General features: G+C 27.7%; 1 protein-coding gene across 5 annotated transcripts in view; it reads right to left on the reverse strand.

The window, feature by feature from the left end:
* Positions 1-23,587, reverse strand: part of LOC121125699 (band 7 protein AGAP004871) — a 430,618-nt gene that overhangs the window by 153,245 nt on the left and 253,786 nt on the right. For 2 of the 5 annotated variants that reach the window (XM_040720912.2, XM_071891499.1), the window contains exon 2: positions 19,495-19,734. The exons of 1 other annotated variant lie outside the window; for it this stretch is intronic. In XM_040720912.2, the coding sequence (XP_040576846.1) occupies positions 19,495-19,597 (103 nt within the window). In that variant the 5' untranslated portion in view covers positions 19,598-19,734. Of the gene's footprint in view, positions 1-19,461; positions 19,735-23,587 lie in introns of all 5 variants that reach the window. 2 more of the 5 variants (XM_040720906.2, XM_071891494.1) reach the window with 1 other exon arrangement.

Genomic DNA, 23,587 nt, shown 5'->3' on the forward strand with positions numbered 1-23,587 from the left:
TACAGCGCTGATCATTAGCTACAAACGTTCTTAGCTATCATCAAGTAGTTTTAAAATATTAAGCTCAAATACACAAATCAGGCGTCGACAGACAAACGTTGTAGTGTTAATTATGATAAAATATCTAAATAAAACGAGAATACATGTGTTTTTATATATATATACGTTTTGATGAGGAATAGTGTATTCAACATACGTAGCGAATGTGTTGTTAGATAAATTAGGAAAAATTAAAATTGGGACCCCCAAAAAAAAAAAAAAAAAAAAAAAAAAAACTAAGTAAAAGTTTTGTTCAGTCGACAATGAACGGGAATATTCAAAAGGTAAAAGTTGGAGGAATGAATAAAATAACCTTTTTGTTTCTTCAACATATGTATTATATAAGCTTGAATGAACATACAACAGAGATGGAGGGTAGTGAGTAAGGCATTATTATCTATTTATATATACTTTTTATCCACTTATAACCTCAAAGAGTCATTCAAGCTTTAATATACCGATTCATTTTTCTTGATTTCATGATAAATAAGAATGTTTACCAATGTTTGTGAAAAAATTTAATAATAAATAAATCAAGAGTTTGAATATTTGAATGAATTAAATAGTATTTGTATTAGAAAATAAATATAAATACAGGTGACCCCGCTTTTAAAATAAATTGGGGCTGTCTCCTTTTTTTCATTTTTGCTCAAATTGTTTATATGTTGACGTACAATATTTCTAAAGATGCAAATACATTTGATAGATCATTACAATGTGCATAATATATAATTAGATTCGAGTTACAATTCGGTCGAATTGATGTTTTTCAGAATTACAGTGTACATTTTAGTGTTTGTAAGATAACGATGCAGAATACTTTCATTAATTGTAACAAGCAACGTCGAGATATGATTGGGTACATTTATGTTTTAATAAACAAAGGCTATAGATTTACGATATTTGTAATTTTATGCGATTTTAATATACTTATTCGACAAAATAGAGCTAAGGATCGAAAACACATATAATTAATAGCTACTTTTGTTCAAAAAATGCTTTATATAGTCGTTACCTTTCGCAGGAAGAGAAATGCTCTCTAAATAAATGAGCATACATGGCTTTACATGAATGATTAATTAAACTATTTTACCTGTTCAAAAAAAATAAAAAAAAAAAACACAAGTCCTACAGTTTAACAATGCAGTATACACTTCTGTTATGCTTTCACTTGTGCAAGATGTCTGAGTCGATTTATAAGCAAGAAATAAGGACTGTCAATGTAAATTTGATAAAAAGAGCAGACTCCAATAATTATACTATAATAAAACTATGTCTATGCCAAAACGAACTTAGGATAGGAATGAAATAATTGGGTAACATAAAGCTGATTATTTATAAGTACTCACAGTGATAAAAGTATTATAATCTGCCACAATGTTTAAAAAAATAAAATAACGTGGCCATATAGACAATATTAAGAATGTTTGAGGGAAGAACAGCTTAGTTGTCATGACGTTTCATAAAATTAGCATCAAGCAGTAATGAAATGAAGGAAAAAAATATCCAAACCATTCCTATCTGTATCTATCAATGATATAGGCAAGAAATACTATGTTGTTGATCCTCAATTAACTCCATGTCCAACAAGGACTTTTACTTATAACTCCGCAACAAATCCTCAATGTTATTTTTTGTCTTTCTCTGACTAGTACGTATTACTTTATAATTATTTTTCTGCCTCCAAAAATAAAATAATAATAATAACAGCTTTTGAAAATAAAACTTTAACTGTTGTAACCAAAAAAAGACAAAAGTTAAATAAATTACGTAATTATTAATAACGAAATAAATAAAATAATATATTAATTAATTTATTCCACTATCATATGTTTGTCATCCCTGGGTTTTACCACAATATTTCTAATGTGGAGAAGACGTAAGGAATTTTTCTATTTGTGAATAATATGTGGAGAATATTGTTTTTTGTAATACAGATTATCATAACTATGTTATGAAAAAAAAATGTCTTATAGTTTTGATTTATAGGAAAGAGTTAAGAGAAATATTATATTTAAATATTAAGATGACAAATAGTACTCATTAATAGAAACTTTTTCTTATTTGTTATATTTGTATTGAATAGCTAAAATATATTCTAATTTTATTTATTAAAGAAGAAAGTACATTTTTAGGAATGTGAAAACAATCTCACATTTTCTCCAAACCAAATTGGACTAATTTTATATAATTTTGTCCGGTTTATTAAAAACTGGCCGATCATACTGCAATATTTATTCTTAACAGACACCATTAATATATATCAGCATAAATTATATTTATTTCATGAGTACCCTAGAATCACTTTATTCTTAAATTAGTTTATAATGCAGCGTAATAAATTTTCATAATCACCTAATAAATTATTTTTACTAATTAAAACATTTCACTATAGGGGGTTAACTTTAATCTATATACATATTAGTATATTTGAGTAGCATATCGTTAATGTCGTGGAGTAATTGGATCAACGTTTATTAAAACATTTAACTGATTAATGATATAGTTCATATTATAAAAAAATAATTAGTTATATGAAAGCTGACTCCATTTTTTTATTTAAAAGACCCTTATTTACCTTTAATAGGGTTATGATATGAATATATGAATTATAGTTATAATCTCTTTGTAAATTGATCTTAGATATAATTAAAGACTAATCAAAAACTTTAATCCTTTTATGTGACTAATGACGTCAATAAAAATAAAAATATGATTCGTTAATCCATGATTTTTTTGTACTTATATAACTAAAAATAGCATAAACTTTAAATAAATGACTAGTCAATTTATTTTTGATAGTTGATGTAATTAAATAAAATATTTCTCCTGTCCTTTTCCTAATTATTTATGGAAATCTGGTTCCCTAAGTTTAAAAATACAAACAATGATATTGGACACATTATTTAACAGAGTACATATAATCACTATTCATCAATACAAATATTGAGTTTTCAATTTTATATCTATTGAACATCACATTGTTTATGTATATATTGGTTTACTAATAAAATTATTCGGAAAGATAAATAATTTGACAAACTTTATTTGATTAGTAAATTAATTATATACTTTTGGTCATTATATTTTTTAACCTTGAACCTATAATTTGAAGTGATAGTTAGAGAAAATACTAAGAAATTTTGTAGATTGTAAAGGATATATAATATTAATATCAAAAAAGACATGTTTTGTACAAAATAAGACATCTCTACTATTTCTTTCTTCATATTCAGTGTTGGAGTAGATAATTCAGCAAAATCGTATACAAAATGACCTGCCTGTATGTATAAATAAAAGAAACTGAAAATTAACGTTGTAATTCTTACAATTTGAAGAATACTTTAGATGAAAGCAGCTCATCTGTTATGACACATAACTGATTTAGTAAAAAAATAAGTAACAAACCATCTTAATCCAAGAAAAAAATATGATGGGCATGACAAATTATATATTCATAAAACTTAAATGAAAACAATATTGAGAAATTGTACTTCATAATTTGACTTTTTAACCAAAGGTACGTTCGGTTTTTTAAAAAATGAGAAAAATTCCTAAAAACAGAAATACAAAAAATTGTGATTATAATTGATGCAGATTAATATCAATTCAATTTTCAAATAAGATAAGTGGAACCTTTTAAAAGTAGCAAATCGGTTTTTAATTAATTAAAATATATGCATCTTGCACTTACTTTAACTAAAAAAATTGTCAATATTGTTTTATAACTTTAATTCTACAAAATATGCATTATTTAATAAATTTGTGAACAAATTGTGTAGAAAGTTTACACTTACGTCACAAATTGCAGTTTAAACTCATATCAAACTCATGTGGTAGGTAATCGGTAATATATTAAAAAATAAAGTGATCATATTTGTAGTAAAAATTTAATAAAAACTTAATATGAAAAAATTATAACTTTTAAAACTTAAAACTTTATATAGGGGATGAGGGCATCGCTCTAAAACATTCTATATTAAAAAAGGTTAGATAGTGCTATTAGAGGATCTCAAACTCAAAAAGAACTATATTATACATAAAACTAAAAGATAAATGGCGAAATAATGACAATACCATCAGTTTTTAGCTACAATAAGTAGGCTATAATGCCACTTTAGTGTCTGTTAGGGTATCTGAAAATACCAACTAAACATACAATCTCCTTTACCTTTATATTTGGATTAATTAATTGAATTCTGTATAGGTGAGAAAGAAATTACACACTGCATGAGGGAAAACTTTAAAGAAAGGTCATTTTCGGTATCATCAAAAGCGACACGTAGGGAATGGAAAATTTAACATAGCCGAAAAAGTATTCTCAAACTAACAGGTGCACTTTGCAACACAGTTTATATTTTGAGTGCAGATCAAAGCTAAAATGAAAGTAACAAAACGTGCATGTTAGCTTGAGTAGATTAATGGTCTATGCAAACTCTTTTTTACTATTGCAAGACGTCGCTTTTTATTTCACTGCAAGTGACGTCACTTTATCATTTTCAATCATGCATAATAGAACTGCTACTTTGCAGAATTTACCTTGTTAATTAAGTTAAAATGGTGAATGCATAGAGTTCAAGCATGCATTCAAGTTTATTCGACGGGCATAACGTTTTATCTAAATTGATTACAATGTCCTCGTTTTTCTGTTTGGTTTATAGTTTGGTATATATTTAATAGTAAATGAATTGGTTAATCGTAAATTGACTATAAATATTTTTTAAATTGCAGTGAACAAATAAACCACCCAAAGAGAATGTCATAACGATATGGTAAGTTTGAAAAATCACAATAAACTGTAGTGCTCTTTGTTCACTCATACGTCATAATTTTTAAAATAGGCAAGTATAAATGATAACAGCACTTATATTTTTCCTTTAATATAGATATACTTTTTTTTAAGTTAATACTTAGCGTAATTTAAACAATTTTCCCATACTTATATATTATATACAATACGAATGAATCAAATGAGCAATGCAGAACGATTTATATTTATAACGAATATTTTAAACCATAAAATACAAAGGAAAAAATCACTTAACTATACAATGAACGAAATTACTCACAATAATTAATTATTCATTCAAACTCAAATAAGAGTCAATAAGTATATCTTTTATGAAAGAGGAGGAAGCACTTAATTTTATTCTATACCTTTAAAAAAAAAAAAAACATTATTGTATTAACGTTGGGATACACAGATCTATACCAAAAAGTAGCAATTTAAGACCTGAAAGCATACTAATGAAGGACCATGTACTAGCCCACAATGTAAAGTCTAAATTTTACGCAACTCAAAACTGTTTTACCCTAGGTTAAGTCATAAGTACATAACAAACAGTCAAAATTTTTTAGCTATCCCAACTTTTAATTTTCTATATTTGAAGTAAGTTTTTCTCTCTTAATTTTGTTATGCAGAATATAAGCTCATAGTTTCAGCTTTTTGTATCCCTGAGTTGATTAATTTATGTAAATAGCCAAGCCTATACCAAAGTTTCCCAACTAATTTTTGGTGAGAAACATTCATTGATGCATAAACGTTTTACGAATTCCAGATTTCAATTTCAAAAGTATTGATAAATATTGTGGGTTTTTTTTTGAGAATCCCTGACAATCAATTAAGGACTCATTTGGGTTACGCAACCCCTACTTTGAGAACTTTTAAAGAGTTTCTATTGTTGATATTAAAAACTATTATTTATTCTTTCTGGATTATTTGAAAATTGCAATATAAAGATAGTCTCATATCAATGAAGAAAGAGTTGTTCACTACATAAAGTAAAATTACATCTGTGGTATGAAACCCAAGCAAAATCTTGCATGGGAATAAAGATACTAGTATTATTTGTAATCTAATTAAGCTACCAAGTGTTTTTTTAACTTTATCACTCCGTATTTAGTACACTAAAACATGCATAGGATTTACTAACCTAAATATTTGTACTTTCTTTTTAGCTATAGTCACACACGCTCGCTGTTAAATCTAATTTAAAGTCAAATTCATTTTTTTAACCTTTGTCTTTCCTTTTTTAATACCACGAGCTGAGCTTAAGTACAGACGCTCGCTGTTAAATATGAATCCTTGACAGACTATAAAATAAATAAACGGACGACAAAAATTCCTTTTAAATAATTACGTTTACTACATAGAAAAACCCTGTGTATAACTCATGGATGGTTGATATCAATTTCCAATTTTTTGTGTTTATTTTGTCTAAAAAGATGAGGTTTTGCATCTATTTTCTATTCTTTATTTCTAGCTTTCAAAAAATTGATCAATAGAGACCATATTTTTCATTTCAAAAAGTATATTTATTTAGATATTCCGCTCTAAACATATATGTTAGAAAAAAAAAGACGGTTCTGAGGATTGATTAAGTAAATGTAAAGAAATAAGTATAGAAACATTTGTACATCTTATGTTTTATAGAAACATTTAGCTTTTGATGTTAGCTACTCAGATGTTTTATTTTTTCTCTCTCTTCTGTGTACAGTTCCTGATAACAAAACATTTTCAACATGTTTTCGTTTTTAGTACTTACATACATAGTACAAATGTAAATATATCTACGTGATAAAATTCTCATATTTTGGTTGTCAGAGTAAGTTTTATTATGAGTGTTTCTATTTGATTATCCTCAAGAGGTATAAATGGTTATGGAAACATATGCATACAATGAAAAGAAAATAATGTTTTGTCAAATAGGCATTTCATTTAAATGAAACAGTATTTTTCCAAGCAATGATTGTAAAATGAATCTCCCCTGAATACATCTAATAAATTTTATGAACAAACTCTTTTTGGCAAAAAATATTTTTAAAGGACAAAAATGCCATTGATGAGTATTACCCATTTTTTGTGTATTTTTTTATGGTATTTCCAAAATATCAAAACATGTTTTAAGTATTGTTCTAAGCTTTTAGATTAATATCAGGAGTGTTTCTGATATTCAATAAGCTTTGTGCATAATATTATTCCACTCTTGAGGAGAGAACATCTAAATATAATGTGTGTGTCTAATGAATGACGTAAAAGTAACATTGAGTATTTTTATGGGAGTTCTAAGTGTAGCTCTTGTTGGAGTTAGAGTAGGATTGAGAGTCGACATCGGAGTAATTCCTTTTTCAATTTATACTTGCTTTTCTGGAATACGTGTTAATTTATTTCCTCTCATAGCTGTTTGTAGCTAATCTATTGAAATGCCATTGAAACGAAGCTGTTATACTTTAAACTTTCTTCCAATTCTCAGATTTACTTTATCCTTTTTTTTTTAACCATCCGTTAGTGACCATCATTTTTATAACATAGTTATTGAACAAGTTAAAAATCCCACAAAAATTTAAACAGTTTTAAGTTTATGATACACAGGTAAGCGATTATAATTATTACGTCATCTCAATTAAGTATTCTTTTTATTATTATTAGGTACATTCATTTTGTACTAGTAATTATCTGTTCCGTTGCTAAAAATACTTATAATAATATAAGGCATCTTCATTTAAACAAATTGAGTTTAAGGCTCCTTTAGGGCAGATATAACTTGTTATTTCTATAGTAAAATTATTCATTATATATTTTATATTAATTTTCGAAATAAATATTCTGTATTTTTTGCATATTTTTGTAATCAAAACAGTAGTTTTTTTTATAAATTGCGTATATTTTATAAAATAATTGTTACAATAATTGAATTATGTAGCTAATCTTCTACATCTGAGTCCTCCAATCAAAAAAAAAATGACTAAGAAGCAAAACAGTTAATTAAATGCAAAAAAAAGGAGCTAAATTTACGAATAAATCCTAAACATGATATTATAAAGATAAATAATGTATTATTTAATAAAATTTAATGTTTCAAGAGTATACTGAAGAGTGTTAGTAAAAAAATTTAGATTCAAATGAAGTATGATACTTTTTTATCAATTTTGGGTGTATAGCATCGCAGTTCACTAAACGAGGGTTCAAGATAGGCATTGCATAAAATTTACAACTATATTAATCTATTTTATTAATATTCTGAATGTTGATTGGTCAAAGTCGAACCACATACATCTAATTAAAACTGTGGATATTACTACTATTAAATAATGAAGATCTCTACAATTGAAGATGGTGGGGTCAATGTATAGTTACTATCTAACTTCGGATCTTTGTTCTTTCTCTGTTCCAAGGAAAAGTTATTTATGTTTCTGGACTAACATGAACTGGTGTAAAAGCTTTTTTTTTAAATTAAACGAATTTTATTACGTGATACAAAGTCAAAATAATCCTACAATTACACTATTTAGTTTTACAACATTTTTTAAGTATTGCATTTCTTTTTACATATGTAAATATTCAAATCAAATCCTATAAATATGGATTTACGTAATATTTTCAAATGGCAATAGTTTATATTTATTATTACTTGAATTATTTATTACTTTTAACGCATATTTATTACTAAATAAGTTATAAACAATTTTAATAAGGTTATGTGTTATATCTAAAATAACAGTTTATTGAACTTCATTAGCCATATCTTCTACGCATATTGAAAAAAGAAAGAAAACAAACAAACAGCTAAAAATAAAACAAATGACTTAAATTCATCTAACCTTAGTTTGTGATTTCAAATTCCTCCTCTGAAATTTGTCAAATTCATACTTCTTTCGTCACAAAATTGGCGATACATTTGATTTTGTTTTTCTTAAAAAAAATGTCTTGAATATACTTTGTCGCAAGTCCTTACAAGGGCCAATATAAATTAGGTTGTGTATAAAAGAACAAATATGCATATTTTTCGATATAATTTTAAAAACATGATTAGATAATTTTTAAAATAATTATATTAAGTAAAGTAATTTATATTTTACGTTAATGTACATACTAAAGAAATACTTTTTTAATGATGGAAGTAGGTTACTTTTTGTAGTCATATATACAAATTATTCGATTGGGGTATAAATAATATACCACTAATTCAAAAGGAAGTAATAGAAAAAAAGAAGAAAAGGTTTTAGTAGCTTTTAAAACATTACAGAGCCAATTTAATAGACATAAAAACCTCATTGTGGTTAAGTAATTTTAATATTCTATGCCTAAAAATATTCCAATTTTTAATAATATTTAGAATAAATATGGGAATTTACAAATTCTTTGAAATAGTATTATCCAAACAAAAATTTATTGAAGTACATCAAACTTCTATTTGATTGGAAGAATTTTATATTAACCATTAACTAAATTTGGTCATGTTCTTAATCCTTCCATACTTCCCTTCCAATTCTATTGTAACTTATTTCGTAAAGGTTGTTTAGCCACTTCAACACTAGAATGAATATGTTATCAATTTAAATATCAATAAAATAATTGTATACTTTTTTATTTTTTTATCATATATCTGTGAATTCATTATATAAAATAGTGTAATTATGAATTTTTTAAATGATCAGGATTTATTCTTTCTAAATTATTATCAAACAAGGCATGCATGAAGAAAAATATCTTTTACTCCATTGACATCTCCTTTTTTGATATTCATCGTTGGGGTTGATAAATATTAAAACCATCAAAATATTTTTCTAACCCTTGATGACTAATTTGAGAAATGTAATTAACACAGAAACCTATGAACCTATCATCTAAAAAAAATTGTTATAGAGTAGGAGCACCCAAAACTTGCAGTAGCATGACTGAATTATGAAAAACGTGATTTTTATGGAATTAAGAAAAGACAACTCAAAAGAACATTTGTAAAATGCTTAAATATTATATTTAATAATTTTTTTTGTTATCTAAGTCCTCTTTCACAAGCTATTAGAGCCTTGACACACCAAGGAATAGACTGATATCTCCTTACGATGAAGGTAGTATCCATAGCGTACTATGCTGTCATTATGGCGGGTCCGATAGAATTCAAATTTGGATGAGAATAAGTCAGATATTTTTCTACATGATGATTCAAACGGCAAAATCCAGGTGATAGAGATCATTGTTCGAGGAAGTCTAAATGGAGGCAGTCAAGATGTCCACCATATTCTTATTGCCGATGTTTTGGTTCATCTTGGCTGTATGGTTGTACTCCAGTCCTTAATGGATTTTTGTAGGCAGTATCGAAGGAGATGCCAACAGTCCCTGCAGCAATCTCGGCATTCATACCGGCGTGGAGGAGATTTCAGACACATTAACTTTCTTATTGTTGTGCGGATATTTTAACACTTAGAGCTTTTGGTTAACCAAAACTTGTTTATTATAGTTTCAGCTGTCGCTTGGTTGTATAGTGAATCCTCGTAATTAAAAATAACAGGGATAAAATTGTAATTAAATGCAATTTTTGGGTTCCACATCTTACAGGAATCAAATAATTACTTATGTTGTACAAGATATTTCTTTCTCAAAGGGTTAATAAACTTTTCAAGCTATTGAATTTATGTAAATGTCTTAGAAATTTATATATTTTTACTCCAACACTCTATTTATTAGAACATTTATATAATATAAAATACAAGTATCCGAACTCAGCATCCTTATAAATGTCTATGTATAGGCTTATATATATATATAAGTGTAAAGAGTTGGACTTTAAAAAGTTTCCAAATACTTATGATTTAGTAGTTTTCTTATTTATGTTTAACTATGACAAATACTAAGCTCATAGACTCAATAAAAATCTCCTTAATGACAATGAACACTGAGTATAATAAACGTTGTTTATTTGAGAAATATAAACCTATTGTAGCTTTTAATTACAACTATTTATGTCGTATGAATATTTTATGATTTTCTTAGCAAGACTTAGTGACTACGAGGAAAAAATCAATGTTCAATTTAAAAATGCCATTTTTTATGGATACTAACGAACGTAATGTGGATTTAACAACAATGAGGTAGCTTTTTGCGAAATAAGTTTATGTTATCCATTAAAAGTATTTCGATAATTACACAACTACTCCTTAAAACATGGCAATTTGAATGCCTTATAGTCAAATCCTTTTTATTAGAGCTGCACGTATAGTCAAAAGATGAATTCTTTTTGAAAAGATTAAATGTGATGCCCCCCCCCAAAGCAAACATTCTTTCTCTCCGTCCCGAAAAAATAAATTAACTGAAGATTTTTCTCACAATTATCAGTGGAGTTGCAAATTCTAAATACTTCAAACATGTCAAGTTAAAAAAAACAGCACTTAAAACAACAAGTTAACTCACAAAATTCGTATAATCTTAAAAAGCTAAGCTGCCATGACTTTTTATAGGATCAAATAGAAATAGTTACAAAAGGAAGGAAGTAAATTTTCAACCCAATCACTAGTGTAGCTCCTTTACTTTCAGGACACACACTCTAGTTATTATTTTATAATTACACCTTCTCTTCTCTATAATGACATGTCATCTCTCTTTGTTTCTATATCTTTTCTTCTTCTCTCTCTTCCAGCTGAGGCATATCAATCAATATGGCCTTTTATAATATGATCAATTCAAAAATGAATTTCATCTTTGAAATATTCCCGTGGCCTTTTCTCAAATTGACAACGATATAGAGCCTTTTAGAGGAGGCTATTTTTTAAAATTAAAGTTCATACTTTTAAAACTATTTGTCTTGAAGCTATGAGATTCTGAATAAAAAGCATCTATTTTACACTTTAAACAAATATAACTCGAGTTATCAGTATGATGCAGACATTTAAAAAAAAAATTAGAATTTTTTTAACATTCGGCTTTAAAATATAATAACATAATTTATCGCTATCTTCAAAACCGAAGACTTAAAATAGCTTTGAATCTTAAAATTAATTAGCCAAAAATAAAAAAGAATGTATGTCCTTTTTCTGATGGCTACGAGACTTGGTGAGAAAAAATAAGGCTCTAATTGTAATCAGGGGATCAAATTCTATTAAATTGAACATATACTGTTTACAACTATTTCTGCTGTTTATCTTTGTAATTATAACAGCTTTGAAAAAAATCAAAAACAAAAAAACACACCTTGCAGACTACCAACTACAAAAGTTTTTGCATTCGAGTTAATGCTAAAAATTCACCAGTCTATTTCTTTATGTTCTGAACGTTAAATAATAAGTAATGCTCAAATTTACTCTTGGTGTTAAGGGTAGTAATTAATTACAGTTAAGTCAATAAGTTATCCAGTATTTGAAATAATTAAATAATTATTATCTAATTTTGGGCTTTTCTGTATTTTTCTTTGAAATTGAAGTTCTGAGATACAATCATACCCAAGTACACTTATATTTTTAAATTGAGATATTTTGTATTTATAACCAATATATATTTAATAGAGTTTGTGTGTGCCATTTATAGGTACCCACACTGTCGCGACTAGGAGGCTGAAACATTGTATGGGTTCCTCTTTTGAACTTGGTCAGGGTGAGACAGGGTGCCAATTTTCGAGGGAGTGGTCATACAAATGCGTCTTATTATATATGCAAAAAATAAAAATTGCTTTTTGGGGGTCAAGGAGACAAAATATGGGGTGGAGTTATAACTAGAAAAGTAACTAGCATCTCTGTGGGAGTTATTTCAAGCTAAATGATAAAATCACCATGTATTAAAATACCAAAGTTAAGTTTATTCAGTGATTGGACAATAGATCCGTTACCTATCTAATATGATTTTTAAAACAGTGCAACAACATAAATAAAACTGGTTTAAATCTGACCAATTTTTCGGAGAGGGATTTTAGGATGTTTCTAAACTACTATAAGATAGACTTGAAATGCTGACCATAAAATAATTAATTTTCCAGCTATTGGAACAAGTGTATAGAAAAGATAACATGTCATGCCTCACCATAATACCACAATTTGATTGATTATTTATGCCTATCGAACCCTAGACTTCCTTGTGGTATTGTATTCAAAGAGGAATTGCTTGGCGTTTTTCTTTTCAACCTTAGAGAAGAAACACATTCTCTGCGACTGAGTTTGTTAATAATCTTCTATATATTAAACACGAATGTTTGCGTGTGAATGTGTGTGAGAGAGTCCTTGAATCACGGACACTCAAATGGATGGAATTTAGGAAATGTTATATGTAGATTTTTAAAGCTCAAGAGTTGGATCTGATAAGATTTTTTTTTTGTCCTCAAAGTTGTCTCAAATAACACATTTTTTCTAAAAACGAGTTTTTAGTCCAACTAAAGGACTATTACATATTAAACAAAAAATAACAACCGTAATATTTAAAGAATGATTTTTGATGCTTGTTGTTATGTGTCTCCACACTTTTTTTTAAAGATGATTATAAGAGTTAGAAAATATAAAATAAATGAGAAAATAAGGCAAAGGATTGTTGATAACAATATGAAATGAGTGAACTATATTTCAATTTTAATATATTTTATCCACTAAACCTAGTAATCTCCTTTTCAAAAAAGTTCAGAATTAATTTTTATATGTTAATGTCCCGGGCAACACCGGGCAAACTTACTCTATCTCTTTATAAAAAAAGGGTGCAAAAAATACAACAACATGGAGGAAGAATCATTCTTAACATAGAACGGTCTTTATTTTTGTTTTATATTAAGCAGAAGAATTCTTAATTAATTTTAATTTCTGAATGTCCTGGGCAACGCCAGAGAAATTTACTCTAGAAGTAATATTAATTGTAAAGTGAGTTAGCAGAAATTCTAACTCTGCCTGACGTGAATGATACAACCATTACCTAGCAAACTTATATATTTTATAGAAGGCATTACTTTATTATAATAAAATATATTAATTAATAAGCATGTTTGTATGTAAATGCATAGTACTTAATTATAAAGAGAAAGTAGACAAACTTCTAAGTTAGAGTATGTATTTCCACCATTTATCCCACAAATAATAAAAAAAAAAAACCATTAACAACAGATAAACCACATCATAAAATAATCTACATATGTACACAACGGAAAAGCACGAATATCAAATGAATTATTATTAAAGAGTCTAATGATATACAAAAGCTATTCCATGCAAGATCATCAAAAATTGGACTTGAAAAGCTGGGCCAAACTTTCAAACTAAGATTAAAGCCGGATAAAATAAAGACAATTGTAAATGTGATGTTCATATTCACTCAGTATTACAATCCAAAAACCAAAACATTTTTCTCGAAAATGGATGAAATAAAAAGTTGAGAAAACATCAAATGTTACTTTATTTAATGTATAAGAAAGATTGTGATGAAAATCTGGTGCATTGTGGACATGTTGAAAAAAAACTAAAAACCAATATGGTTATCCTGCCATTTTGAAAAGTGTTTTTGGGAGAGGAGCTTAGCATTTAACATTAAAATTTAATTAGATGAGCCTCAATAAACTGTAAAGAGGAAGGAGGGGGAGACAGAAAAAAAACACTGACACTGACAATAATTATCTCAATGTCGATCCTCAATCTACTCTGAGTCCTACAAGGACTTACAATTACAACAATTAGTATACTCAAATGCTCAATCAGGTTTTGAAAATAATTAAATTCAGTAAGAAAGGACGTTAATAACAATGAGAACAACTTAGGATAAGAAAATTTATTCTTCAGCTTGCCAATCACAAAATAAAAAAACCAGCTCAAAAATACACACGATTTACACCACTAAGTACATATTTATTGAGGAGGTTGTTATTGTATGATTTTATGGGATAGCAGTAACGCTAAGTAAAACGGTGTCCTCCTTTGATCTCTTGTACATTTGTATACTCATGGAACCTGTGAGAAAGGTAGTGAAGAAAAAAAAAACATGAGCAAGGGCTTGAACTTTATAAGAAAACTAGGTTGTTGCTATGCCTACAAAGAGTTAATTCCATTTAAAGGCAGACAAGTATGACATTCATAATTTACCAGAACAGAATATTGGTATAACTCTGGTCTGGATGATTCTATAGATAGACAATTTATAATTTTTAAATATCTACTGCGATAAATACTATATTAAATGCTTTGTTTAACATATTAACGAATTAATAGACTGGATTATACTCTTTTCCTCTTTGGCATGTGTGGGAATGTGTTTTTTTTTGTTTTTTTTTGTGAAAGCTCTATGTATATTTTGCTATTTTGTATGTACTTTCTAAATTACTTATATTTCATCGTATTTTGTGTTTTTTTTTTGTTTTTTTTGCAATCTGCTTCAAACTTTAAATGTTACAATTTTATTTTGTGCCTGTAATATAATTTTATACCTGTTGTGTTTGTATTTTTACACTAAGATAATTTAATAAAGCAGGACAAAAAAAAATCTTTATATTACGATTCTCCTTATGGCCAAAGACGGTTGAAACATTTAAAAAGTATTCAATTTGAGTTAGAAATTTAAAAAATAGACAAAATAATATTTTTTATGGAATCAATATATAGATTTTTATGGTGTAAAATTATTAAATTTTTATTTATTAATGTCTGATAAATTCACTCTCAATGAACAATTCCGTGCTAAAAAAAAGTTTAATGCAAGGAAAATTGAACCACTTGGGGAAACTCTCAACCATGTTCTAAGTTTTTTAATATTTCAAATTTCTTCTTACTCAGTGAGTTTTGAATTTGGATAAAACTACATAAAGTAATAACAAAATAATCAGTAAATTAAATGATATTAGTTAAAAGAAAAACTGACTCTAATTTTATTTTTTTGATTAAATGTATTTCATCACATTTCATTAAGCGAGCACTAATTAATCCCCCCCCCCTTAAACAAATTCCAGTTGATCTTACAGAGTAATTATTAACAGTATCAATAAACATAGTGCAAGATCACCTCTGTTTTCGTCAACCACCCCCAAGAGGCCCAACGTTCTTGTCTGTCGAGACCCAGATGATTTTGATCTATTTGAGCAGGTAGTATATATCGTTAGCTGCACTTTCCTAATAATAAAATCTATCTTAAAATAGTTCTATAGTAGAGGAGATGTCATCACAAGGCACTCCACCATGGACACAGTAACGGGTAAGGACTCTTCAATACGTCCTTTAACTAGCTTTAAAATATTTTTCAAAATAAAACAGTTCTAAAACTAGTGCTGTAATATCTCCTAAGCCATGTCACAGAATGTACTGTGGGATAGTCTTAGGATTTATCACCATAGTGAATCTCTTAACTTTGAAGAAACTTGTCTCTTTGGTTATATTTTGAGTTGAAGTTTGTCTGTTCATACGTATGATGACAAAAATAAGGATCCTCAAAAAACTACCTATAGCTCTCCGAATCAGTTTATATCGAATTTTCACAAAAGAAAAGAAAAGTTCACAAAAATTATTAATTTTTTTCAAAATAATCTGCATTTTAGATATTGTACCATTGTATTATAAAGGGTTTCAACTGTCCTTGATCTTCCCCAACCTATTATTAAGAATATAATTATGTAGTTTTTGAATTTACCAGATAAATAATTAAATTGGAATAGAAGGATAGCTTTTTAATAGTAGTGAAGAAAATCTTGTTTTTTTTGTTTTGTTTTTTAAATTATACACAAATACGCTATCTCTTTAATTTAATGGTTTTTTTGTTTTTAAAATATATAAAAAATGTCTCATAAATGAGTTTTTGCTTTCAATAAAAAAACTAACATCTGTTAAATTAAAATAAATAATTAAATTTTTCTATATATGTATATATTTTTTTTTTAAATAAATATATTTCAAAATTGCGGGAGAAGTGATGACGAAATTGGATAATAAATGTCAGATTATATAAAAACATTATTTTTTCAAATTCTTAGACAAAAGTAACTTGATATTTATTTTTCTTTGTAGATGTATAAGAGACACATATGGGAAAAGCCAATATGTAAATCAGTATAAACCTTAAACGGAAAAATAATAGCTAAAAACATGGGTCTTTTTTAACATACAAACATATTATTTATACTAACCATTTTTGTTAATCTTTTGTTATTTCTTTTCAAATCTTAACACAAGTACTTCCCTTAATTAAAATCTATATTTTAGCAATTTATAACTTCGTACTTCTGACATAAATAAATACATCTGTGAACAAATTTAGTACTATTTTACAACTATATTACAGTCTCTGGCGTAGGTAAACACCCCCAGGAAAAAAAAGGGCTTTACAAACTTCAAAACACACAAAAAAATTGCGTGTTTAATCATTCAAGGGAAAGGTATATAATATGATAGTGTATTGCTCTAAAACATATTTGTTGAATGATTTTGTTAATAATTTTATCTTGATTGGGAAATAATCACATCAGTACGTAATTTGAAATTTTGTTTTATACATATTGTTCGTACTGTTATTTAGTTCCTATGTAGAAAAGGTATATATTGTTTTCCGCGACAACCTCATTGAGGAGTTTACCATTTACATGTATAAAGAATCAAATGTTAAAAACATAAAACAATTATTTTTATTACAGAACAGCTTAGATTCTTAAGGCCATCATAAATATGTCCCACCAAATTTTTTTTTAATTTCCTACATATTTTATAAGTATATCTTCAATATGGCGTCCTTTTGGTTTATTATGTACTAAATGAAATAAGAAAAAACGCATTACATTTCATAACAATAGTTGAGTAGTTAGTTAAATAATAATTTATGGTACTTCCAGCGCCACTTATGTGCAAAAAAAAATTGTCTCATAGCGAGCAGAAAATGTAGATAAACTCATTACGAGGTAATGTCTCAGTACTTTCTGTTACAGCTTTGGGTTGGAATAATTATTTAATAAAAGGACAGATATTTGGCAGATTATTATATTTTTTATTAAATTTACATATTACAAATTGATGGTAGTTATTCCCTACGGTTTTTAATTTAATCAAGGTGCATCTCAAATTTGAATTGAAAAAAAGAAAAAAGAAACTATTTGATGAGAAAAAAAAAAAAAAATGTGTGATTATTATGTTTCAGAATTTGACAATTGTCTATATTCTCGGGAGTATACATTTAAAAAAAAAAAGAGCATATGTATGTAACCTGCAGTGTTACATTACTCTTATTCATAATATATCAAAAAGTTCAGCATATACTTTCCTTTTTGATTTACACACCCTAGGATTTAGACAATTTTCAAAGTTAAATGTGTGTGGGTTGTAATTCTTGCTTTTAAGTTTATTTTACATGAATGAACAAAAAGTGATTACTTTTTTTGTAGGTATCAATAAATCCCATTTTTTTTCTAGTTTACATAAGCAAAAGTATAAAGATTTGTTATAAGAAGACCTAAAGCTATTTTCAATTAATTATTGCTGTAATATTTTGATATTGAGGAGATATTATTTAATATAAACTGTAACAACGAGTGAGTGGGCTCATGATATTGTAAAGTCACACTGATACTTTATTGAGGAGCAAATTTATAATATACAAGCCCAGTTTATCTGCTAGTCGACGCCAAATAAGTCCAGGTAATGCCGGATACTACGGGTTGTTGTAAATATCTTTATAGGTTATTGATAGTTTTAGGGTTTTTCCCCCACCAACTATAGGCTATTTTTTTTATTGTACAATAGTTATGAAATGGAAGAGATAATTAAATTCAAACAATTGTGAAAATGGTGTTTTTTGTTGATCTTCATTTATTTTATCACATCAGAAAACAATTTATAAAAAAATGTTATTTTAATTCATTAAAACATTTTTTTTTCCAATTACTCAAAAAAACATTCAAAACAAACAAACAAAATTTTTCTTCATATTGTATCTTACATTAGTAGAAATACAAAAACAAAAAAATTAAGTCTATTTTCACAAAAAAAAAGAAGAAGTGAAGCACTCTACTGATGGAACATGCTTTCTTTTTTCCAGGTCTTTTTTAATAATTGTCACACAAATGTTATTAATAAATATTTCATTATATTTTTATTAAAATTTTGTATTCGTAGGAAACAAATTTGTTGGCATATGAAAATGAAAGTGTGACAAAACAAATGATAAACAATTTTTTTCAGAGATACGTGTACATTAGGGCTATGCAGTCCCCAAAACATTATAAAAATAAGTGAACCCTAATTTTAGTACTACAGCGAAGTAAGTACAACACAAATACAAAATTTTAGCAAATTTGGTAAACCTTTTCCTCTTGCACAATTGCAACGTCTATCCGGGTATATTGCAAAACTTTTTTGTTATGCATTGTATTGAAAAATTGTATTATTGTAAAAAATTTCAAAAAATCAAATAAAGAATATCTTGTTTTTTAATTTTTGGTTTTTATTCTTCTTTTCCTTGATTGTAACATGCAATAAGTGATCGTGCCTAGACCGTTTATTAAACAAAGAAGACATAATTAAACTTCAGTTGAGAGGTAAACATTGGTAAAGATGAATTAAGGAAGCAAAAACATAATTTTCTTCAGTTATAAATAAAAAAATAACAATATACTTTCTTCAAAAATTTTGAAGAAAAAAAAAACATTGAAAAATAACATACAAATTTTAAATCATTGTTAAAAGTTTATTTTTCATTAATTTTGTATCTTTTACCTACTGCAGCGAAGCCTTTAATTTTTTCTTTACCTATGGTCGGGAAGCTTTGTTGATTTCCTTCGGAATATATCTCAGATATGAGTGAAGCTCGACGAATATCTGGGCGTTCCTCAACTTCCAACATGTTCACCATTTTTAAAAAAGTATTTTTTTTCTAAAAATCTTTCGAAAAATATATGTTAACAATACACGTAGGGTATGTACGATATTGTCTTGTATCAGAGTAAATGAAGTTTCCACATTTTGATATTCCTCTTCTTTTTTATAAAACTACAAAATGACTCATTTATAGCTCTTCGTATCAAGTTTAATCATTAATAATAATACTATAACTATACTATATCTATAAGAAAATAATGCTACTTTAAAATAGTAAAAAAGTTGAAGAATACAACAGTTTATGATAATGACATTATATAAAACGGATTTGATTAGGCAGTAAAGTACAATCAGTAGTTTAATTTCTTGAGCTTTTCCTTTTAATTTTTTTAATACCTAAAAAAAAAAGAACTCGTTATAGTCAATAGTAATATAATATAAATTATATATTTTAATGTTAAAAAAAGTTTTAAAAGTAGTAAAATAGAAATTGACTTCGTTTAATTTGTCAACTCTTACTTGTTATATTGACAATAAAAAGTTTTAACACAGGGATTGTTCGCATATGTCAATAATAATTTAGTATTGAATAATGATTTGAATCATACAAGAAGGCCTAAAAATGTTTAATCTAAAGATGATTTTCCCCATGAAAATTCCCGATTTTTGATTGCTCTATTCATATATAGATAAGACTTCATAATGTTCTCTGCACTTCATATGTTCTCTTTCTATCTCAAAGTTGGAAACAGTGAAAGCAGACAGCTTACATTCAATCATCGCAACCTTCCTCATAAGGAAATACTTTCGCTAAGGAAAGTTAATTACATAACCAGTAATATGTAGTAAATATATAGTATAGAAAAATTTCACTAGAGTGCGTTGTCCATTGAGCTACATCGTTCCATGGGAGTTTTTATTTTTCACCCCTTCACAGCTACTTGCAGGTAACTAACAAAACGTCGTGACAGCTTAGTTTGTCTTAGGCCAAATATTATTCAAATTCTGTGTCTTTTATTTTTACATAACAGAGGGACATATTTGATGTAGCAGTGGTAATAATTGGTACGTCTGTTGTTCGGGGATTAAATTAGTTTTTTTAAGTGTTAAAATTCTTGCATGGGATTCGATATGACACATTGTATCAGGGACCGTTTAAAACGACATGACTCAATATGAAAAGTTTGCAATTTTAGCTCACAATGAAAAGTAATATTTTCACAGAATATGGAACGCACTATTTTCTATAGAATAAAAATCAGACATATTATCTGTCTCTAATACGATTATAAAAGTTATATTATGCCTCTCCACTATAATAATTATAAAGAAAAGGGGATATAGTATTGTTACTTTACTCTTTCATAGCTTTTTCAAAGTACATAGCTCTATGTATAATACTTTTATCAACGAAAGGTGTAGGTATATTCCAAAAGAAAAGAGAATTATGATTATTAAGAACACAAAATATGTAGACATTTACTTAGTTAGCACTTACTATCTATAAAAGTATGAAAAAAAGAAAAATAAATCTTGCAGTAATTTTACTTCTTATCTGAGATATTAAAAAAAAACCAATTTTTTATTTGTTTCTTTGTTGGAAGAAGGGAAAAGGTTCAAATACTTTTAAAAATCCAAGTTGGTCAACTCACTATAGGTGTAACTTCCATTTAAAAACCAACACATTTTTTAAAAATTAATTTTTCCTAAACTAATCATCGGATTTTAATTATAACTAATGAAAAAGGAAAGCTGAATCAAAAGAAATTATTATTATTCTGTATAATCGCCTTTGCGTCAATAACAGCTTCCACTCGACCCTGGAAACTGGTGCAAGTTTGTTAACAGACTACGTTGGCAGATTCCGGAATTCCCCCAAGGTCCTGGATATCAGCTCCGATTTTGTATTCAAGGAGGATCTATTGCATGCCACTAAACTAAAGCCTAGACAAACAAATCCATGGGGTTGAGGTTCCATGAGTTGTTTTTTTTGTATTATTGTTTACCGGCGATTTTATTATGTTGCAGCTGTCTGATGGCGTTTCTTATTTTGGTTGTATTAATAAATTTTAGCGAAGTTTTGGGCATCATGGCGATAGCTGCTCCAGATAAAAAAAATTACAGTGAAGGAACGTCGTTACACCGTGATGATCATTTCTTTCTACTACAATATGCAGATTTCAAATCGTGAGGTCTCGAATGTGATCGAGAATTTGGATCGAGCAACAAGGCTTTAAGGCTCTTGTGTAGACTGACAATCTGCTTAGATGGCTGATTGAGCACTGCTATGGCCTCAATAACAAGGAGATATGGGCCCCAGCAATAAGATCTTAATGCGATATATCATATTGTCTGGGAATACGTTGAATCTAAAACAAGCCGAATATATAGTGTCCTTAAGGACTAATTGATTGCCTTCATCTATGAAAAAAATAGTCAAAATGCTTATGAACTACCTCGTAAACGCTTGCTCTTCCTTCAGAGCCCATATCCAGCCGTTATTGATGATGGAGGTGGATACATTCAAAAATTCATATGTGCAGTTGAAACCAATTTCTATTTAAATCTCCTGAAAAATGTGGCCTCAATGAAAATTAATAAACATGCTCATTGTTAAAGATGTAAAGAAAAAACCCTTTCCGAATAGTGTCGAACACTCAAAAATTATATTAGTTGGAAGGAGTGTGTAGTAATTGTATTAAATTTTTATTATGTAAGCTATCATTATTCTTTCTTAGTCATCTTAAAGGACACATCTCTTAATGGAATATGCTTTGGCGTTATAATAATGCTTAATTCATATCCTTTGGAAGGAAAAAAATGTCACATAGGGAATTACTTTTCATTTTGTTCACGTAGCAATATGCTCAAATGTATTGAATGAAGCTGTTTTTGGATGAAACAGAAAAAAAAAACAACGGTTCTTTATTCTCTGCTCTATTTAAGACTCGGCAGTAAACCAACTCACGGTGTATCTTAGAGTTACCTTATTTTTATAACATTATACATAGGTTATACTAAGTTTTTGACCATTCTGCTTTTAGCAGTAGTCTTATAGCGTAAATCTTCTGTTAAAGATGCAATTCAAATAGGCTGTTGAAATTTTTAACTTTTTTTAAATCAAATATATGTAAATATTTCATTTTTATAAATATTGTGAGATAAAATAGAAATATCAACGTTAATAGCAAACAATGATCTTTTTCAGATAGAGGTTATAATATTCAATGGAAGTCAAGTCGTTCCCTATCTTTCAAGATAGAGAGTCAAATATTTTTAACTCAATATATATATGTAAGGACTTCAAAAAAAAAAGAATTATCTCTAAAAAAAATTTTTTTTAAGAAACTCCATAGAGTTAGACAAAAGCTACAAATTTAGTTTATCATCAAACATTAAAAGGGTTTTAATGACCATTCTGTCATTGCATTGGTAAAAAAAGATATGGTGTCATATTACTATTATTGGTATACCAGTTTAGATCCACAAATAGGTATTTGTAAAAGGATTCTTTTTGGCACTTTTTCCAATAATAAAAGTAAAAACCCTAAATGATTGGTTTCAGTTTTATTTTTGCCAATGTACAACGATAGCTTTTGTTTATGCTTATATCTCTCGCATATGAGTAAAGCATAACTTTTTGGACTATGGACAGGCAAAAAAAAGTTAAGCTGACTGGTTGGATAGGTTAGGAAAAAGTTAATGTAAAGCCTTGGTAGGCTGTAATCATCGGGGGGCAATAATTTTTATAGTAGCAGTATTTTTCGATTCTTTTGAGGTAGTCATAAAAACTCACACCAATCAGGCCCCCTCCAATCAAAAACCTGGGATTACTTCACTGCTTTCATGGAGCATTGTGGAACGTTCCATGAACCTCGTTTTTAAGATTCTAAAATAATGAAAAGTACCTCTTAAGTAACGTAGAAAGTGGAGGACGCAATTTGAAGAGGGATTCTACGTTCCGGGTTACCTTGACAAAAAGATCAAGATTGACCACACAAAATCCATAAATTGCCTCTCCAAC

The sequence above is a fragment of the Lepeophtheirus salmonis genome, chromosome 1 (assembly GCF_016086655.4).
Source record: "Lepeophtheirus salmonis chromosome 1, UVic_Lsal_1.4, whole genome shotgun sequence".
In the NCBI taxonomy this organism is placed as follows: domain Eukaryota; kingdom Metazoa; phylum Arthropoda; class Copepoda; order Siphonostomatoida; family Caligidae; genus Lepeophtheirus; species Lepeophtheirus salmonis.